This window comes from Scyliorhinus torazame, chromosome 9, assembly GCF_047496885.1.
Source record: "Scyliorhinus torazame isolate Kashiwa2021f chromosome 9, sScyTor2.1, whole genome shotgun sequence".
NCBI lineage: Eukaryota > Metazoa > Chordata > Chondrichthyes > Carcharhiniformes > Scyliorhinidae > Scyliorhinus > Scyliorhinus torazame.
The window spans coordinates 163,970,810-163,992,321 of NC_092715.1; the positions used below are offsets into that span (position 1 = coordinate 163,970,810).

Sequence of the window (21,512 nt, forward strand, 5' to 3'; positions counted from 1 at the left end):
CCGGTCTGTGCATGCGTGAACTCGCGCAGTCCCTTTAGCGCCAGCTGGAGCGGCACCAACCCCTCCGCTGTCCACCTAGCCCCCAAGAGAGGTGAGAATTCTTCATCTTGGGGGCCCGTTGGTGGCGGTTTTCCCGCCGGCGTGGGGACTTAGTCCCCACGGGAGAATCCCAGCTGTGCAGGTTAGGTATATTGGCCATGCTAAATTGCCCTTCGTGTTAGGTGGGGTTACTGGGTTATGGGGATAGGGTGTATGTACGTGCTTGTTCCAAACAAGCTCTTTCAAAGAGCTTTTTCAAAGGTGCTCTTTCAAAGAGCCGGTGCAGACTCGATGGGCCAAATGGCCTCCTGCACTGTAAATTCTATGATATGATAATGGAGAATTCTGACATTCCACAAATATGAAATTAGTTTTACAACATCAAAAACATTCTTCAGCAGCATTTATGAACTTAATACTTTGTTTAAAAACCCAGTTACACTTCATTTTAAAAGTTTTGTTCCAAGAGTCTCTTTGCATAAAAGGGCAAATTCTCGTCAGTTTAATGATTTCTAGTTGCAGTCTGAGAATACTTCAATTGAGAAGCATAGAACCTCTGACAGCAACTTCTCGATTTCTATGCTTAACTGCACATGTGTGGACTCAAAATCAGTTTCAAAGAAGCAATGAAGGCAAATACCATCAGTATCCAGGCCATTGTTTCTAACGAACAATCTGGTGAAAGTTTTAATTTTGTCAAGCTTGAAACAGCATTAAAATAGGCATCTTATAAAAACAGAAGGTATTTCTTTTTGCAAAGCAATTGGATCAGTTTGCAAATGCTGCCACAGGTGGAAAACTAAAATTTTAAAATCCCAATTGTAAAGTACTGTTCAATGATTCAAATGGAATTACTCTAGAAAGGCTTCGGAGTTGGCGATGATGTACATATCTTTTCATTGTATGGCAGATGGCATTCAATACAGTGCCACACAACAGTCTTGTGAGAAAAATTATAGCTCATGGAATAAAAGGGACAGTAGCAACGTAGATACAAACTTGACTGGGCAATAGGAAAGAGACAGTACTGATCAATTGTAGTGGAGAAAAGTGCACAGTTGTTTGACTGAAGTGTACTTCGCTCTCACACTCATGAGAGATGAAGACTCTTGAAATTATGAGCAAAATCTTTATTACAGTTATAGCTGGGCTGATGGCATATGCCACTAGCACACCTGGCACCTCTGCTTCCCGTCCCGTACAGACAGTTATACTTCACCTTAAGATACAGGAAATTGGGCAGCACGGTGGCGCAGTGGTTAGCATTGTTGTCTGACGGCGCCGAGGTTCGATCCCGGCTCTGGGTCACAGTCTGTGTGAAGTTTGCACATTCTCCCCGTGGTTGCGTGGTTTCGCCCCCATAACCCAAAGATGTGCAGAGTAGGTGGATTGGCCATGCTAAATTGCCCCTTAATTGGAATAAAACAATATTTTTAAAAAGGCACAGGAAATTAACATATATCAATCACTTGTTACTAATTATCTATGACCAAACATTTTTTTAAAAATTTGGAGTACCCAATTCATTCTTTCCAATTAAGGGGCAATTTAGTGTGGCCAATCCATCTAACCTGCACATCTTTGGGTTGTGGGGGTGAAACCCACGCAGACACTGGGAGAACGTGCAAACTCCACACAGACAGTGACCCAGAGCCGGGATCGAACCTGGGACCTCAGCGCCGTGAAGCAGCGGGGCTAACCCACTGCGCCACCCTCTATGACTAAACATGATTAGATTTACATGATGCATCGTATATGTGAATAATTAATCAATCACATCAAAGGTCCACATGCTTAATTAAACTGTCCAATAAGTACAAAGTCTTGCAATTTTTTATCATCGGCTCCCCATTATAAAAAATGTGGCTATCAATCACCTGCTTGTCTGACTCTTCTAACTGTAGTCTCATTCACAAGGTAAAAATGGCTTGCTGCAATAACGATTCTGGATAGTTAAGTCTCCTGCCAGACAGCCTGGTATCGCTGAAAAAGCCCTACATTGTTCCCTTATTTTTGATAAAGACCATCTTTCCTGGCCTCATCATCAGTGAGATGTGTCATTGGGCATGCTTCCTGCAGCTAACAACTTCAGCTAAACAGCTTGTGTGTGAGAAGAAGGGGCATGGTAGAACAGTGGTTAGCACTGTTGCTTCACAGCGCCAGGGTCCCAGGTTTCATTCCCGGCTTGGGTCACTGTCTGTGTGGAGTCCACACATTCTCCCCGGATCTGCATGGGTTTCCTCTGGGTGCTCCAGTTTCCTCCCACAAGTTCCCAAAGACATGCTGTTAGGTGAATTGGACATTCTGAATTCTCCCCCTGTGTACCCGAACAGGCGCCGGAATGTGGCGACTAGGGGATATGCACAGTAACGTCATTGCAGTGTTTATGTCAGCCTACTTGTGACAATAAAGATGATTAAAAATTACAGATCAATACAAAAATGTTTTACCCCTTCAGCACTTATTGGAAAACTAAAGTTTTTTAAAAATTAATTTCAATATATGGTCAAAAAACTACACCCTTTCATCAATGGATATTTTTCGGGCTGGAGGAAGGTTTTTAGTGGAGTTCCCTAGAGGTAGGTATTGGGGCTTTTGCTTTTCCTGACACATATTAATGATCTAGATCTTAGTGTGCAAGATATAATTTCAAAGTTTGAGGATGATATAAAGTTTGGAAGCATTGTAAACTGTGAGGAGGACAGTATAAAACTTCATAAGGGCATAGACAAGTTGGTGGAGTTGGCAGATGAAGTTCAATCGTGAGAAGTGGGACGTGATGCATTTTGGCAGAAGGAACGTGGAGAGACGATATAAAATAAGACGATATAAAACAATTCTTAAAGAGGGTGCAGGAGCATCGGGACCTGGTGTGTATGTGCATTGATCATTGAAAGTGACAGGACAGGTGGAGAGAGCAGTTAATAAAGCATAAAGTGTCCTGTGCTCTATTAATTTTTTAAAAATCTTTTTATTGGCATTTTCAAAATTATATACGTTGCCATTCGTTTTCATTTATTGTACAGTCACAAAGGTTTCTTCTTAGGTTTCTCTATTTACAGTCTGTCGCCGTCTGGCTCAGCATACAATCCTTCCTAACCCCTTCCCTCCAGCTCCTCTCTCCTTGACCCGCCCCCTCCCATCCCCCCTTTTTCACTGCTGCTCCCCATTTTTTCTTGCTAGGTTTTGCTACCTCCCTTGCTCCACTCCCCGGTTGTCCCTCGCTTTCCTCGTTCTATCTTGTCCTGTCTATTTCCCCCTGGCTACTGGCTATTTATTTATTTATGTGTTGGCCACAAACAGGTCTCGGAACAGTCGGGTGAATGGCTCCCATGTTTTGTGGAAGCTCTCTTCCGACCCACGGATGGTGAATCTGATTTTCTCCATTCGGACAGCCAGTCTGCAGCTTTGGGTGGTGCTGCTGACCGCCAGCCGAACAGGATTCTACGGCGGGCGATCAGGAGGCAAAGGCCAGGGCGTCCGCCCTCCTCCCCCTGAAGAGATCTGGCTGGTCTGACACCCCAAAGACCGCCACTTTCGGACATGGCTCCACCCTCATCCCCACCACGTTGGACATTGCTTCGAATAAGGCTGCCCAGTACCCAGCAAGTCTGGGGCAAGACCAGAACATGCGGGCGTGGTTGGCCAGGCCTCCTTGGCACCGTTCACATCTATCCTCCACCTCCGGGAAGAACCTGTTCATTCGGGTTGTGGTCAAGTGGGCTCTATGTATTACTTTTAGCTGCGTTAAGTTGAGCCTCGCGCATGTGGAGGTAGAGTTGGCACTGTGCAGTGCTTCGTTCCAGAATCCCCACCGCATTTCGAACCCCAGATCTTCCTCCCGTTTCCTCCTTGTCGTGTCCAGTTCGGTGTTGGCCCTCTAGCAGTCATTCGTATATGTCACTACAGTTCCCTCTGCCTAAGATGTCTGTGTCCAGTGGCTCTTCTAATAGTGTCTGTCATGGTGATCGTGGGCATGTCCTTGTCTCCTTCGGTAGGAAGTTTTTAAGCTGCAGGTATCTGAGTTTGTTGCCTTTAGCTAGTTTGAATCTCTGCGTCAGTCCTTCCAGTGCTGTGACCCTACCGTCAGTAAATAGGTCCCTGACTATCAATGTCCGCCCCATCCTGTCTCCACCTTTTGAAGGTGGCGTCGGTGAGTGCTTGTGTGAATCTGTGGTCATTGCAGATGGGGGCTATGTCGGACATTTCGGTCAGTCCAAATTGCTAAATAGTTTTATGTAGTCTGATAAGTGTTACAAATATTAGCAATTACTCCCGCCAAAATCTTTCAAAACCTTCACTATGCTTGGCTCATTTCAAATAAATAAAGAAGTCCCGTAAAGTAACGAACTTCAATTTTTAAATTTATTTCTTCAGACTTTGGAAGCTGCATTTACATTATGAAAGCAGTGTCAATGTATCAAGGGAAAACTTGGTGTTTTGCTTTGCTTGGGTGAAGTTTGTGTACCACTTCACAAAGTGTAAAGTGATCCTATTGTTGGCCTTCTCGACTTTGTCTAACGTCAGTCACAGTGAACTCATAAAACTCAATGGCCTTTGGAATCAAAGAAGGAGGCCATTCAGCCCATTGCGAGCAAGCACAGATGCAAAGGGGAATCCAGTTGGTTCCACTCTTCTACTCTTTCCCCATACCCCTGCTATGTTTCTCCTGCAAGTATTAACTAGTTACTTTTTTGAAGGCAACTATTGAATCTATATCCACCTCCCTATCAGGCAATGCATTCTAAATCCTAACCACACATTGTGAAAATAAAATGGTTTTCTTTATATTGGCTTTGCCCTCTCGTTATACATCCTTCAGCCACTAGAAACCCTTTTTATTTCAAGAGTTCTGCACCAAGGAGTTTCACCAATCTACCTATACTCATCATGTCCCTCATCCCTGGAGCCAGTCTAGAAAACCTCTTATCTACCCTCTCCAAAGTCTTTGCCTTCTAACTAAAATGTGGTGCCCAGAATTGGACCCTATACTCCTGAAGTTGAATGCCAAAATCTGAAACATATAATTGTACATAGTAGCACTTTATATTTGGTCCTGTTTAAATAAGGCCTTAATATTATTCACTTCGCACCGCACATTTTAACCGCAAGCACTTTTTGTTAGTCTGCACACCATAAATTCATGAAGAAAGTAAATGGTCTTTTCTCAGGATATTCTTCAATAGCAATTCATTTGCAGTGAAACCGAAGAATTAATTTTCAAAATTGCCATCCTGTTCTTGCCCACTGTAATGCCTAATGTAAAGGTTTAAAAACATAAAATGGAAAACCTGGTGTTACTTGGGTGGATGATCACTAAACCCTGCATTCCCCAACATTTCTGGTATCTTAATTGTGTAATGGTGTAAATACAAAAGAGTTGTCATTTAGTGTAATTGTCCTTCGGTCCATCCAGATGGAAAACAGGGGGGTAAATTGAAATCAATTAGGATTTCCTCTTGCAGTCAACAACTGGTAATAAATACATCAGTGTGGGCACTAAGAAAGTGTGGTGATGTGCATCACTGTAAATACATGTAAGCTAGCCAGACACTAGAGGGAGCACCAGAAACATCACACACACACACACACACACACACACACACTCAACCAATAGATAAGTTAGATAGGAGGCGACCAATGGACATTCACGATACACAAGGAGGTGACACGACCACAGGGGGGCATTACACTAACCCATATATAAAGGACACCACACACATGATCTGCCTTTTGGCCAGTGGAGACAGTCAGTGAGGACAGGCACAGGGTTGATTCAATAGTACACCCACCACGTGGAAGACAGCAGCTGGTTAGTTAGTTTGGGTAGCTATAATAGGATTAGCAGTAGTGTCGAACTCAAGTTATAAAAGTGTACATAGTGTAAATAAATGTGTTGAAGTTATCTACACGTCTGAACCTTCCTTTGACAAATGCAACACAAGGAAGCCGCTTATGTTACAAAGGAAACATAACAAAACATGGTACCAGTAGTGAACTGTTTAAATCCAGATAGCCATACCTCAGCGTACAGTGACAACCAGCAATACCCAGGCAGGATGTTAGAGCTCCCGGTTCTGCAGCAGCTCCAGTGCCACGGCGATCTCCGCGAAAACTGGCAGGTATTCCGGCAAATGTTTGAACTCTTCCTGGTGGCAGCCGAACTTCAAGACCTGGCTGATGATGAAAAAACAGAGCTTCTCACCATCGCCGGTGCAAGAGCAGAAGAAATCTTTTTAAAATTCAAGTTCTCCAAGGGGCAAAACAGATGCGACCTCCAGGCAGTCCTGGACAAATTCAGCGAATACTGTGAGGAAAACACACTCCAATCGGCAAGAAAAGGTAAGAGAAGCGCCAGTACTCACCTCGAGGCCGAAATCCCAGACCAGAGAACGATTGTGGTCGGCGGCCATCTTGCTAAAGGGACTGCACTAGCGCAGTTGCGTGAGAAGTGCGCAGAACGGGAAGGTTCGTTTGCGCATGCGCGAGACGCCGTGCGTGCGCAATCCAGAAAACGGCCATCGATAAAGGAACAGCGATCTGCGCATGCGCAATCGCTTCCTGTGTGCTACGTCACGTGCGTCATGACGTCAGAGGCCCCAGACCGCACCAATTTAAAGGGGAAACGGCCCAAATCAAAGAAAAAATCTTTTAAAGCTGTAAAACAACCTTCCTTCACCTGGAATGACAGCACAATGCCTCAAATTGAACCAGGAAATGAATTTAACCTCCGAAGAACCCTGCAACAAGCAGTTACCTACGCACAAACCGATAATTCCAACCTTGAATACTTTGATACCGACCTTTACATTTTCTCTGGACCTCGCAAGCCCAATGACCGCTCCATGATCCTAGACGACTACGACTCGGACGAACCATTCACCTTGAGAGGCTACCCCAGTACCAAATCTGAACCGCAACTGGACGTGTTGCACATTGGCGACCCCCGCATTGAATCCGACGCAGACGCGGATTCATTCTTCGGATTTGAGGATCTTCAACCCAGCAGATATGACATCCCAACTCGTCAGTGCAGGATGATGCTGCAGCCTGAAATTAAGAGATAAAGAGCGGTACAAACCCACAGAGAGCGGCCTGCTGCCACACAGAGCATGGTCCACACCCCGCTCAGGGTTCCCGACCCTACGAAAGCAGAAACGTAAGAATCCAAAGCGCAGTCCTTACACACACAAGAAGTGACTCCAGTGTCACAAGACTCCACAGCAAGCTCGTGGACAGACTCCACAATTGCAGAAGCGCATGACTCCGATGCGCAGTCCTTGCAGGAACAAGACCATGAGGGTCTAGCAACCTCCTCTGACCAACTAGCGGCAGACGATGCAAGTCTGCCATGCTCACGCAAACAGTAGGAAGACTATGACAGTCTACCACGCTCCATTGCACAGCAGGACGACCATGACGGTCTATCATGCTACAATGAAGAACAAAGCGATGATGACTGTTCAAGCCCAAATGAAGGACAACAGCAAGACAATGACAGTCCACCCACATTGTTTGCACCACTAGATGAAAACTCTGACAATTTACCCAATCCTAGTGAACAGCAAACTGCTACGGAGGATCTATCCACGGTATGTGAGACGAGTGACGACAACATCCCACTTCCCATGCAAGAGGTACAAAGTGACACGACCACAGGGGGGCGCATTATACCAACCCATATATAAAGGACACCACACACATGACCTGCCTTTTGGCCAGTGGAGGGAGTCAGTGAGGACAGGCACAGGGTTGATTCAATATTACACCCACCACGTGGAAGACAGCAGCTGGTTAGTCAGTTTGGGTAGCTATAATAGGATTAGCAGTAGTGTCGTAGTCAAGTTATAAAAGTGTACATAGTGTAAATAAATGTGTTGAAGTTATCTACATGTCTGAACCTTCCTTTGACAAATGCAACACAAGGAAGCCGCTTATGTTACAAAGGAAACATAACAAAACAGGAAGGACATTAAATCAGAAAAATGCTGGAAAACCTCAGCATGCCTGGTAGCATCTGTGGAAAGGCAAACGGAGTTAACATTTCGAATCTTAATATATTTCATCAGAACCTAGACCTCCTGAGCTTTTCTGAGCATTTTCTGTTTTTATCCCAGATTGCAAGCATCTGTCTTATTTTGCTTTTATCTTACTAAGGAAGGGAATGGGCCCAATCGCAAAATAATAATATATCTGATGTTCACTTTTCCGGCCTCGCATGAAGAATTCTCGCTTGAACAATTTATCATAACCGCATTATTTGGCCCATCAAATGTATTCCTCTCACTTAATACCATCCAGCTACATTGGAATCTTCTCCCTTCCTTGTGTCACCAACTACCGTGAACCTCTTTGATACATTAATTTGTGGCATTGATATGTTACATGTTGTGGCAATAGGTGAGGCAAAGCTTTATATTCCAAAATTGATGCTTTATATTCCAAATCACCAGCCTGTGAGCTTGGTTGGCAATGTGTATACATAGATATTGAATAGGCCGGGAATTGGCATTGGCTGTAATACTTACATCCCCTGGTGTGGTGTGTTGGCCATGATGTGAATAATAACCCTTTGGGGCGTCACGTGGCACAGTGGTTAGCACTGCTGCCTCATAGCGCCAAGAACCCGGGTTCGATCTCTGCCCGGATCACTGTCCGTGTGGAGTTTGCACATTCTCCCCGTGTTTGCGTGGGTCTCACCCCCACAATGCAACGATGTGCAGGGTAAGTGGATTGACCATGTTAAATTGCCCATTAATTGGAAAAAAGTAATTGGGCACATTGAATTTTTTTTTTAAGTGAATAAATAATCCCTTGTACTGGTTACTGGTGGGCAACTGAATAGAATCTCTACAAGGGATAAACTGCAACAACTTACATTTATATAACATCTTTTAATGTAGTGAACATTTCTACCCACTCCACAGTGAAGGTGCAAGCACCAGATGGAAACAAAGCCATAGTTGGGATGATAGGTTTTGAAGAGACTGTTAAATGTGGGTAGAAAGGGAGCAAAGTGAAACCGAGTTTAGGGTGAGAGTTGGAGAGAATACTATTCTGATGGCTTAAAGTTCTGATACTAATAACAAGTGGATGAGATCCACAGGAGGCCAGCAGCAGAAGACAAAATGACACTGTTGAAAGAGGTTGCAAAGGATAAGGAGATTGCAAAGAATAAAAATCTCCATGCAGAGATTTGTGAATGAGGACAAGAATTCTGATTTCATTAGATTTGGAGATCAGCAGCGGTGAACGTGGTTTTGACTAAGATAAGTGAATAAAACTACAGGACATGTTGTGAGTGAAGTTAACTTCGGGTGGTTCTTGGGATTGCGTGTTTTGGAGAGGTCAAACTTGGAGGTAATGGCTGTGCCCCAGCACCACCCATCATAAGGGCAGAAATGGGGATGCTTGCTGATGATTGCACAATGTTTAGTTGGATTTTCAATTCCTTTGATTAATCAAGCAGTCCATGCCTGTATGAAACACGACCTCGCCAACATACAGGCACGGGACTGCTAACTGTCATGATATTCAAATGACGGGCAAAGAACATCCCCGATAGTGTCTCAGTGCCTCTTGTTGCTACGCTCTGCTGGCGGCAACTGACGACACAGACATAATTGAATACTCACTGCAAGTTTGATCTACTTTTATACAGCTTTTATTATTTCACTCAGTTTTTAGTTATGTGTTTATTTAAACAGTTCCCTAAGTTTCAAGACTCGTGACTTGAACAAAAGCATTGTGTGCCGTCAACAAGATACACTGCCTACTTGCCAAGGCTCCTTCGACAACACCTTCCAAACCTACAAACTGTACTGTCTAAGAAGGGTAAGGGTAGCAGGTGCATAAGAATGCCCCCATCCCGGAGTTCCCCTCCAAGTCACATACACTTATGATTTGGGAATATATATTTTTTTTGGGGGGGGGTTAATACTTTATCGGAGTTACAAAGCCAGAGCTCAGATTGTGGACAGGGGCAAACCCCTAATCCAGCTCCTTGCCTGCTCCAAAAACCAATTCAAATTGAATCCGATTCATGGTCCCCACAAGAGAGACATACCAGATCCAGGCATTACCCCTGATCTCATGCTCATCTTTTTTTTAATTTATATATATTTTTTTAATTTAGAGTACCCAAATAATTTTTTCCAATTAAGGGGCAATTTGCCGAGGCCAATCCACCTACCCTGCACATCTTTGGGTTGTGGGGGCGAAACCCACACAAACACGGGGAGAATGTGCAAACTCCACATGGACAGTGACCCAGAGCCGGGATCGAACCTGGGACCTCGGCGCCATAAGACAGCAGTGCTATCCACTACGCCACTGTGCTGCCCACCTCACGCTCATCTTAGCCAAAAGGCTGAGAAGCGCTAAGCTTCATCTTAGTCAAAAGGCCCAGAAGCAATCTGATTTTTAAATATGTCACTAGTTCATTATTGTTCAGTCAAAATCCTGGGGCTCCCTACTGAATAGCACTAAGCACCTACACTACGTGGACTGCAGCAATTCAAGAAGGGAGCTCACCACCACCTTTTCAAAGTCAAGGTTTAAGGCTGACCCTCGCTAGCAATATCCATATCCCATGAATGAATAAAAATAGACTGATTAAGGGTGTCAGCAACAGTGAGATAAAAGCGGGCACAGGTAGATAATTTTGCAGAGGTAGAAAGTTGATCACAAATAGTGACTAAGGCACATGCTAAGTTCTGCCTGAGAGTATCACCATACAGAGAGTGCGTAGTATTTGACAAGATGGATATGTCTTGAAATTGCAGGAAGTTCTGGATTGTGTGGGACAAAAACAAAACAGCAGAGAGGGTGAGCATTCATGTGGACACTTTTAGAAGGAAAAATTAGTGTTAGGGAGAAATATTCTTTCTAATTAACTAATACCTATACAGCCAAGACCTAAACTGGATTTACATAGTTTGGTTACATCTGTGTTCCAACATAGAAACTTCATACCATACCACCATCCCCAGCAGATGGCACTAAAAAACCATTAAAATAAATGATACTACATGACATACAGTGTTAAAGCTTTATGCCTTAGTGAGCCATATGTAAATCTTTACCATTATTTTGTGTGTGCCTTGGTTTTGGGATTTATTCACCAATGAGGTGAAAGCACTGAAACTGGCATTTCCAAATTGCATGAATCCTTGAAATTTAAATAGAATAAGTTAATAAGAAAGATAACTGAATCACTGGGACTTTGTGGTACAGATTACCAGAACAGTTTCTGCTATACATTGCAAACATTATTTTGGTAATATTGCTAATCAGTTATAAATATCTGATTTGTTCTTCAAATTAATAATATATAGATTTCCAGTTAACAAAACTAAATTGCAACAAGTTGGATTTAACCATTGCTTCTACAAACTCATGCTTTTGTTTTCTACAAAATCTATGCAGAGGTGACTGTAAGGCAAGTCCAGACAGTTCATGTTTAATAAAATTATGCACTTCTCTTTAAAGATCGCTGGTTTTAAATGCTCACGTGTTCCTCAAATGGGAATTTCTACATGTTTTCTAGCTGTGAAAATAATGAAAACTAAAGGGAGTTGAATGCTGCTCTTGGCAAACTTGGAAATGAAATGTTACAGTAAAGCTTGTCTCGGTGATCTTGTAGATCTTAAATTTTAAAACTCCAGTATTCATGGTGCCAGTATTAGTTTTTTACGGGGATTGAAAATGTTGAACTATTTTTTCCTCTTGAGCTCTGGCAAGTCTTTTTTTTTAATAAATATATTTTATTAGAGTTTTCAAACACAATTTTTCCACCTTTCAAATCAACATAAAGGATAACACAATAACTAAGAAGTAACATTATTTAAATAATATAGTGAACTAACAAAGTAACAAAAAATAGTGCTTTCCCCTCCCCTCTGGGCTGCTGCTGCTGACGATCTATTTTCCCTTAACGTTCCGCGAGATAGTCAAGGAACGGTTGCCACCGCCTGGAGAACCCCTGAACCGATCCTCTCAACGCAAACTTCATCCGTTCCAGTTTTATGAACCCTGCCATATCATTTATCCAGGCCTCCACGCTGGGGGGTTTCGCTTCCTTCCACATGAGTAAGATCCTTTGCCGGGCTACCAGGGACGCAAAGGCCAGAATATCGGCTTCTTTCACCTCCTGCACTCCCGGCTCCTCCGCTGCCCCAAATATAGCTAACCCCCATCCTGGCTTGACCCGGACCTTCACCACCTTTGAAATCACCCTTGCCACTCCCCTCCAGTACTCATCCAGTGCCGGACACGACCAAAACATATGTGTGTGGTTCGCCGGGCTTCCCAAGCACCTCCCGCACCTGTCCTCCACTCCGAAGAACCTGCTCAGCCTTGCTCCCGTCATGTGTGCTCTGTGTAGTACCTTGAATTGTATAAGGCTAAGCCTGGCACACGAGGAAGAGGAATTTACCCTACTTAGGGCATCAGCCCACAGTCCCTCCTCAATCTCCTCCCCCAGCTCTTCTTCCCATTTTCCCTTCAGCTCCTCTACCAGCGCCTCCCCCTCGTCTCTCATCTCCTGATATATTTCGGACACTTTGCCCTCCCCGACCCATACCCCCAAAATCACTCTATCCTGGATCCTCTGTGTCGGGAGCAGCGGAAATTCCCTCACCTGTTGCCTCGTAAACGCCCTCACTTGCATATATCTGAAGATATTCCCCGGGGGCAACTCATACTTTTCCTCCAGCACTTCCAGGCTCGCAAACTCCCCATCAATAAACAAGTCTCTCAATCTCCTAATTCCTGCCCGATGCCAGCTCTGGAACCCTCCGTCCATCCTTCCTGGGACAAACCTATGGTTGTTCCTAATCGGGGACCACACCAAGGCACCTGTGACACCCCTATGTCGCCTCCATTGCCCCCAGATCCTTAAGGTTGCCACCACCGCTGGGTTTGTGGTATACCTTTTCGGGGAAAGCGGTAGCGGCGCCGTCACCAGCGCCTTTAGGCTCGTTCCTTTACAGGACGCCATCTCCAGCCTCTTCCACGCCGCCCCCTCTCCCTCCCTCATCCACTTGCAAACCATCGCCACATTGGCGGCCCAGTAATAATCGTCCAGATTCGGCAACGCCAGTCCCCCTCTCCCTGCTGCTCTGCAGGAACCCCCTCCTTACCCTCGGGGTCTTCCCTGCCCACACGAAACTCATAACGCTCCTATCTATTTTCTTAAAAAAGGCCTTCGTGATCAGAATGGGGAGACATTGAAACACAAAAAGAAACCTTGGGAGGACCATCATCTTGACCGCCTGCACTCTGCCCGCCAGTGAGAGCGGCAGCATATCCCACCTCTTGAAATCCTCCTCCATCTGCTCCACCAGCCGCGTCAGATTGGGTTTGTGTAAAGTTCCCCAGCTCCTGGCTACCTGAATCCCCAAATATCGGAAGCTCCTTTCCGCTCTCCTTAACGGCAGGGCGTCTATCCCTCTTCCCTGGTCCCCGTGGTGTACTACGAAAAGCTCACTCTTCCCCATGTTAAGCCTATATCCCGAAAAATCTCCAAACTCCCTCAATATCTGAATAACCTCTGTCATCCCCTCTACAGGATCCGCCACATATAGCAGTAGGTCATCTGCGTAGAGTGACACCCGGTGTTCCTCTCCCCCTCTAACCACCCCCCTCCATTTCCTAGAGTCTCTCAACGCTATGGCCAGTGGTTCAATTGCCAGCGCGAACAGTAATGGGGACAGGGGGCACCCCTGCCTTGTTCCCCTATGTAACCGAAAATACTCCGATCTCTGCCGATTTGTGACTACACTTACCACTGGGGCCCCATAGAGGAGTTTGACCCAACTGACAAACCCCTCCCCGAACCCAAACATCCTCAACACCTCCCATAAATACTCCCACTCTACCCTATCAAATGCCTTCTCTGCATTCATCGCTGCCACTATCTCTGCCTCCCCCTCCGCTGGGGGCATCATTATCACCCCCAACAGCCGTCGCACGTTGACATTCAATTTTCTCCCCTTTACAAACCCTGTCTGGTCTTCATGCACCACCCCCGGGACACAATCCTCGATCCTCGTCGCTAGCACTTTTGCCAGCAACTTGGCGTCTACATTCAGGAGCGAGATAGGCCTATATGACCCGCATTACAGCGGATCTTTATCTCGCTTCAGGATTCATGATATCGTCGCCTCCGACATTGTCGGGGGTAGAGTCCCCCCTTCTCTGGCCTCGTTAAAGGTTCTCGCTAGCAGCGGGGCCAGCAAGTCCACATATTTCCTATAAAATTCCACCGGGAACCCGTCTGGTCCCGGGGCCTTCCCTGCCTGCATGTTCCCCAGCCCTTCAGTCACCTCGTCCACCCCGATTGGCGCTCCCAGACCTGCCACCTCCTGCTCCTCCACCCTCGGGAACCTTAGTTGGTCCAAGAACTGTTGCATCCCCTCTTTTCCCTCCGGGGGTTGGGACCTATATAACCTCTCATAAAAGGTCTTGAACACCTCATTTACCTTCCCTGCTCTCCGCTCCGTAGTTCCCGTTACATCCCTAACTCCCCCTATTTCCCTCGCCGCTATCCTCTTACGAAGCTGGTGGGCCAGCAGCCGGCTCGCCTTTTCCCCATATTCATATCTCATCCCCTGTGCCTTCCTCCACCGTGTCTCTGCCTTCCCTGTGGTCAGCAGGTCAAACTCCGTCTGAAGTCTTCGCCTCTCTCTATATAGTCCTTCGTCCGGGGCCTTCGCATATCTTTTATCCACACTCAAAATCTCCCCCACTAATCTCTCCCTTTCTTTGCCCTCTTTTTTTCTCCTTGTAAGCCCTAACCGAGATCAGCTCTCCCCTAACCACCGCCTTTAGCGCTTCCCATACTAACCCCACCCGGACCTCACCATCATCATTGGCCTCCAGGTACCTCTCAATACATCCCCGCACCCTTCCACAGACCCCCTCATCCGCCAATAGTCCCACATCCAGTCACCAGAGTGGGCACTGTTCCCTCTCCTCTCCTAGTTCCAGATCTACCCAGTGCGGGGCATGGTCTGAAACGGCTATGGCCGAATACTCCATTCCTGCCACCCTCGCAATCAGTGCCCTGCTCAAAACAAAGAAATCTATCCGGGAGTATACCTTATGAACATGGGAGAAAAAGGAAAACTCTTTGGCCAACGGCCTGGCAAATCTCCACGGATCCACTCCCCCATTTGCTCCATAAATCCCCTGAGCACCTTGGCCGCTGCCGGCCTTCTTCCGGTCCTGGATCTAGACCGATCTAACCCTGGATCCAGCACAGTGTTGAAATCCCCCCCCCCCCCCCCCCCCATTACCAGGCTTCCTACCTCCAGGTCCGGGATACATCCCAGCATCCGCTTCATAAATCCCGCATCATCCCAGTTCGGGGCATATACATTTACCAGCACGACCTCCCTTCCCTGCAATCTACCACTCACCATCACATATCTGCCACCGTTGTCCACCACTATATTCCTAGCCTCGAACGACACCCGTTTCCCCACCAATATCGCCACCCCTCTATTTTTCGCGTCCAACCCTGAGTGGAACACCTGTCCCACCCATCCTTTCCTTAACCTAACCTGATCCGCCACCTTCAGATGCGTCTCCTGAAGCATGACCACGTCTGCCTTCCGTCCTTTTAAGTGCGCAAACACTCGGGCCCTCTTAAATGGCCCATTTAGGCCCCTCACATTCCACGTGATCAGCCGGTTTGGGGGGCTGCCCGCCCCCCCCCCCCCCCACCACCCCCGGCCGACTAGCCATCCCCTACTCTAGGCCAGTCCCACGTCCAAGTCCCGCGCACCCGCCCGTCCCCCAGGCGGCGCACTCCCGTCCCGACCACCTCTTCCCTTGCCAGCTCCCTCTCGCTCCCAGCAGCAGCAACCCAGTTGACATCCCCCGCTAGATCCCCATCTAGCATGGTCTGGCAAGTCTTTTTAAAGGTTCCAATGTTTTATTATGACAAAAAGCAAACCTCTAGAGCGCTTAATTTTTCTATGTCGATTTTTACAGTTATAATAAACCTTGAACTTTTCACCTGAACTTGGAAATACTGTCACTGGAATTTAAACCTGCTTTGTAGCATCCCTACAGTACAGAAGGAGGCCATTCAGTCCGTTGAGGCGGAATCAACCCTCCGAAAGGGCACTCTACCTAGGCCCGACTCCACCCCGCCCCTCCCCCCTACCCCGTTACCCCACCTAACCTACACATTTTTGGACTGTGGAAGGAAACCAGAGCACCAGAGGAAACCCCTCACAAACACGGAGAGAATGTACAAACGCCACACAGAGAGTGACTCGAGGTCGGAATCGAACCCGGGTCCCTAACACTGTGAGGCAGCAATGCTAACCATTGTGCTACAATGCCGTCCTTATAATCTCTGGTAAGAGTCTTACAATGTGGTTATAGTGGATAGCTCATCTGTGTGGGATCAATACTAATCATGACAATCAAATTACGAATGGGATGGACTTGAAATTAACATAAAATTAATGAGCAATCTGCTTTATGTTTATTCTGACAGTGATTTATTTTCTTGATAGCATTTGGCGGAAAGCTGAAAAGTCCTTTGCAGGTTATTCTTGTCGCTACACATGCAGATATTGTAAATTGTCCCCGTTCGTTTGGAGGGGAATTTGAGTATGACAAAGATCTAACACTTCTAAGAGAAATAAAAAGTAGGTAAGTAGTCAAAATGGTCTGAACTGCCTTTTAAAGATTTCACTTTCCTTCGATGCCTCTTTGATTCCCGGCTCGGTCCCATCAGAAGCATTTTCACCTGCAAATTTGTAGGTTTAAGCCCCAGTTCAGAATTTGAGCACATTGTCCAGGCCAGCACTCGAACCGGTTATTGGAGATGGCATTTATAAAGGAAGATGTTTAACAGAAGCACCCATCTGATCCCAGGTACTGTTCGAAAAAGAGTTCACAAAGAAACTCTCCTCATCTTCAAACCAGCTTTTGTCCCCAGACCAGCATCACAAATAAAATCAAATTAGATATTAATTCATCTCCCTGCTCTTTGTGGGATTTGTCTGTATTTAAAACATCTGTTACATTTGCCTACATAAGTGTCTGCTCTTCAGAGAAATTTAATTGTCTGAAGTGCTCTGGGATGTGAGAAATGTAAGAGTCACTGGAGAACGACCTACAAAAGTATCTTCACAGTGACCGGCTACAAAAAGTGATACACTGACCACTTCCCTGGGAAACGAGAACCGTTTCCCTTTTGTTAGCATTTTTCCTGTGAAGAACTCGGCTGATATGGTTGTAACTGATAAAGTATGGCTGGAGCCACTACTAATTATAAAAACAACAAATTGTTTCACTTTTTGAGGCTCAGTGTTATGGTGGTAAGATTATAAAAGGCCATCAAAGCAATTTTAGTGACTGGTGGGAATAGCTATATTTAGTCTGAAACAAGACTTTATGACTTTGTAACTGGTAGAATCCAGGCATTATCATCCACTACTTCTCACTGCCAACTAGTTTGTCTTTGTTTTCTTTTCTTTTAACATATATCACATTTAACTGAACATCTTGGTTGTGTAGTTTTGTTGAAAGATATTTATATTTGATTGTCCTGGGTGGGAGCCAGGGTCCTATGACTTCAGCATTGCTGCCAGTAGCACTGAATCTGTTCTAAAATTTGTTGATAAATTGTATTCTTCCAGTGCTATTATTATTATTGCTTTGTACATTCTTAGGTTTGGAAACGATATGCAGATATCTGATAGATTATTTGTGCTGGATGCTGGTGCATCTGGATCGAAGGACATGAAGCTGCTGCGAAATTACCTGCTAGAATTAAGGAATTGTATTCTTTCTGTAAGTATTTTCAAGAAAGGGGACAAGGAGGTTTCTAGTAACTTTAAGTTGGTCAGGGGCTGGTTTAGCTCAGTGGGCTAGACAGCTCATGTGTGATGCAGAACAAGGCCAGCAGCGCGGGTTCAATTCCGTACCAGCTGAGAATTCTCCCTCTGTGTACCCGAACAGGTACCGGAATATGGCGACCAGGGGCTTTTCACAGTAACTTCATTGCAGTGTTGATGTAAACCTACTTGTGACAACAAAGGATCTTTATCTTTAACATCAGTGGTAAGGTTTTCAGAAACCATAACCGGTGAAAGAATTAACACTTACTCTATGAGAGACTTGAGTTAATTCAAAAGAGGCAGCGCTGATTTGTAAACGGCAGATTATATTTGACTGGGCAGCACAGTGGCGCAGTGGTTAGCACTGCTGCCTCACGGCACCGAGGTCCCAGGTTCGATCCCGGCTCTGGGTCACTGTCCGTGTGGAGTTTGCATATTCTGCCCGTGTTTGTCTGGGTTTCGCCCCCACAACCCAAAGACGTGCAGGGTGGGTGGATTGGCCACGTTAAATTGGCCCTTAATTGTAAAAAAAAATGAATTGGGTACTCAGAATTTTTTAACTTTTTAAAAGTAAAGAGTTGGGGAACTGACTGGGTTGTCCTATATAGGGAGCTGGCATGGACTCAGTGGGCCAAATAGCCTCCAATGCCATCATGACTGTTTAATTAAATGGATTGGAAGAGGAATAGTATTAAAGTGTCCTGGGGTAAAGTTCTTGTAAGTCTTCCTGATTTGCGGGATTTCTTGGTCTCAGAAAATGATTGAAAACATTTTTGTAAACTTGTGCACTAGTTTATCCTTGGATGCTGTGGGTTTTATTTAAATTTAGAGTACCCAATTAATTTTTTCCAATTAAGGGGCAATTTAGCGTGGCCAATGCACCTACCCTGTGAAACCCACGCAAACACTGGGAGAATGTGCAAACTCCACATGGACAGTGACCCAGGGCCGGGATCGAACCAGGGACCTCGGCGCCATGAGGCAGCTGTGCTAACCACTGCACCACCCTGCTGCCCAGGTGCTGTGTTTTTAATGCACTTTCTTTCCTTTCCTCTTGTAAAGCTGAAGGAAAGATGCATTAGCCTTCAAGGGAGTGCAATGAAGATTAATTGGCCTGATTCCTGGAATTAAGGAATTGTCCAACGTGGAGAGATCAAGTAGATTGAGCCTATATTCCCTAGGGTATAGAAGACTGAGAGGTGATCTCATTAAAAAAATAAAATTCTTTTGAGAGACTTGGCAAAATGGATGCTAAGAAGATGTTTCCTCTGGCTGAGGAGTTTGGAACTATCAGTTCACAGAGTCAGAATAAGGAGTTGACTGTTTAGGTCTGAGATGAGATTTTTCTTCAAAGGGTTGTGAACCTTTGGAATCCTCTACCCCAGAGAACTGAATGCTTAGCCTTTAAACATCTTCAAGACAGAGTTCATTACATCTTTTTGAGTACCAATGAACTCGAGGATATGGGGATGGTGTAGGAAAGTATAGCTAAGGTGGAAGATCAGTCATGGTTTGATGTGTAGGGGCCTTTGTCCTTTCCACAGAGCTATTCTATTTGCTTTCCTGCAATACACTGTGTGGAACATAGAACATTACAGCACAGGACAGGCCCTTCGGCCCACGATGTTGTGCCGACCATTTATCCTAATCTAAGATCAGCCTAACCTACATCCCTTCAATTTACTGCTGTCCATGTCCCTGTCCAAGAGTCGCTTAAATGTCCCTAATGACTCTGACTCCACCACCTCCGCTGGCAGCGCATTCCACACACCCACCACTCTCTGTGTAAAGAACCTACCTCTGACATCTCCCCTATACCTTCCTTCAATGACCTTAAAATTATGTCCCCTCGAGACAGCCATTTCCGCCCTGGGGAAAGTCTCTTGTCTATCCATGCCTCTCATCACCTTGTGCCCTAGCTCCCTCAACCTGTCTTCTAAGACATGCCCTCCAGTCCAGACTGGTAAATCCTGGTAAATCTCCTCTGCACCCTCTCCAAAGTATCCACACCCTTCCAATAATGAGGCGACCAGAACCGGACACAATATTCCAAGTGTGTTCTAACCAGGATTTTATAAAGCTGCAGCAAAACCTCGTGGCTCTTAAACTCAATCCCCCCTATTAATGAAAGCCAACATACCATACGCCTTAACAACCCTATCAACCTGGGTGGATACTTTGAGGGATCTATGTACATGGACCCCAAGATCCCTCTGTTCCTCCACACTTCCAAGAATCCTGACCGGCATTCTCTCCCAGCCAACGGGCGGGCTGTACCGGCGCCAAAGAATGGCGTGAACCACTCCGGCGTCGGGCCGTCCGGAAGTTGCGGAATCCTCCGCACTTCCAGGGGCTAGGCCGGCGCTGGAGTGGTTGGCGCCACGTCAACCAGCGCCGAAGGGCCTCCACCGGACGTCGCGAGTTGGCGCATGCACGGGAGCGCCAGGGAGTTCTGGCGCATGCGCAGAACCGCTGGCGTGATCCCTGCACATGCACAGGGGGTTTCTTCTCCGCGCCGGCCATGGCGGAGCTTTACGGAGGCCAGCGCGGAGGGAAAGCGTGCCGCCATGGCACAGGCCTGCCGCAGATCGGTGGGTCCCGATCGCGGGCCAGGCCACCGTGCGGGGCCCTCCCCGGGGCTGGATCCCCCCGCGCCCCGAGGACTCCGCAGGCTACCCTCAGAGCCAGGTCCCGCCGGTATGGACCTTGTGTATTTCACGCCGGCGGGACCAGCCGAAAATGGGCGGCCGCTCGGCCCATCGGGGCCCGGAGAATCGCCGGGGGGGGGGCCACTGCCAACGGCCCGCGACCGGTGTGCTGTGATCCCCGCCCCCACCAAAAAACCGGCACCGGAGAATTCGGCGGCGGGGCGGTCGGAGAATCCCACCCCATGTCTTTAACCCTGTATTCAGCATTCAAATTCGACCTTCCAAAATGAATCACTTCACATTTATCTAGGTTGAACTCCATCTGCCACTTCTCAGCCCAACTCTGCATCCTGTCAATGTCCTGTTGTAACCTGCAACAGCCCTCAACACTATCTACAACTCCGCCAACCTTTGTGGCATCGGCAAACGTACTAACCCACCCTTCCACTTCCTCATCCAAGTCATTTATAAAAACCACAAAGAGTAGAGGTCCCAGAACAGATCTCTGCGGGACACCACTGGTCACCGACCTCCAGGCAGAATACTTTCCATCCACTACCACTCGCTGTCTTCTTTCAGCCAGCCAATTCTGTATCCAGACAGCCAAATTTCCCATGCCCCCTAACTTTCTGAATGAGCCTACCATGGGGCACCTTATCAAATGCCTTACTGAAATCCAGAAACACCACATCAACTGCCCGACCTTCATCAATGTGTCTCGTCACATCCTCAAAGAATTCAATGAGGCTTGTGAGGCATGACCTGCCCCTCACAAAGCCATGCCAACTATCTTTAATCAAACTGTGTTTTTCAAAATAATCATAAATCCTATCTCCAGAATCTTTTCCAGTATTTTGCTCACCAGACGTAAGACTGACTGGGCTGTAATTCCCAGGGATTTCCCTATTCCCTTTCTTGAACATGGGAAACATCCGCCTCCCTCCAGTCATCCGGTAATATT

General features: G+C 46.4%; 1 protein-coding gene across 5 annotated transcripts in view; it reads left to right on the forward strand.

Moving 5' to 3' along the window:
• Nucleotides 1-21,512, forward strand: part of dapk1 (death-associated protein kinase 1) — a 310,534-nt gene that overhangs the window by 267,683 nt on the left and 21,339 nt on the right. For all 5 annotated transcript variants that reach the window (XM_072516716.1, XM_072516717.1, XM_072516715.1 and 2 more), the window contains exons 23-24: nucleotides 16,572-16,710; nucleotides 17,736-17,856. In XM_072516716.1, the coding sequence (XP_072372817.1) occupies nucleotides 16,572-16,710; nucleotides 17,736-17,856 (260 nt within the window). The remainder of the gene's footprint in view (nucleotides 1-16,571; nucleotides 16,711-17,735; nucleotides 17,857-21,512) is intronic.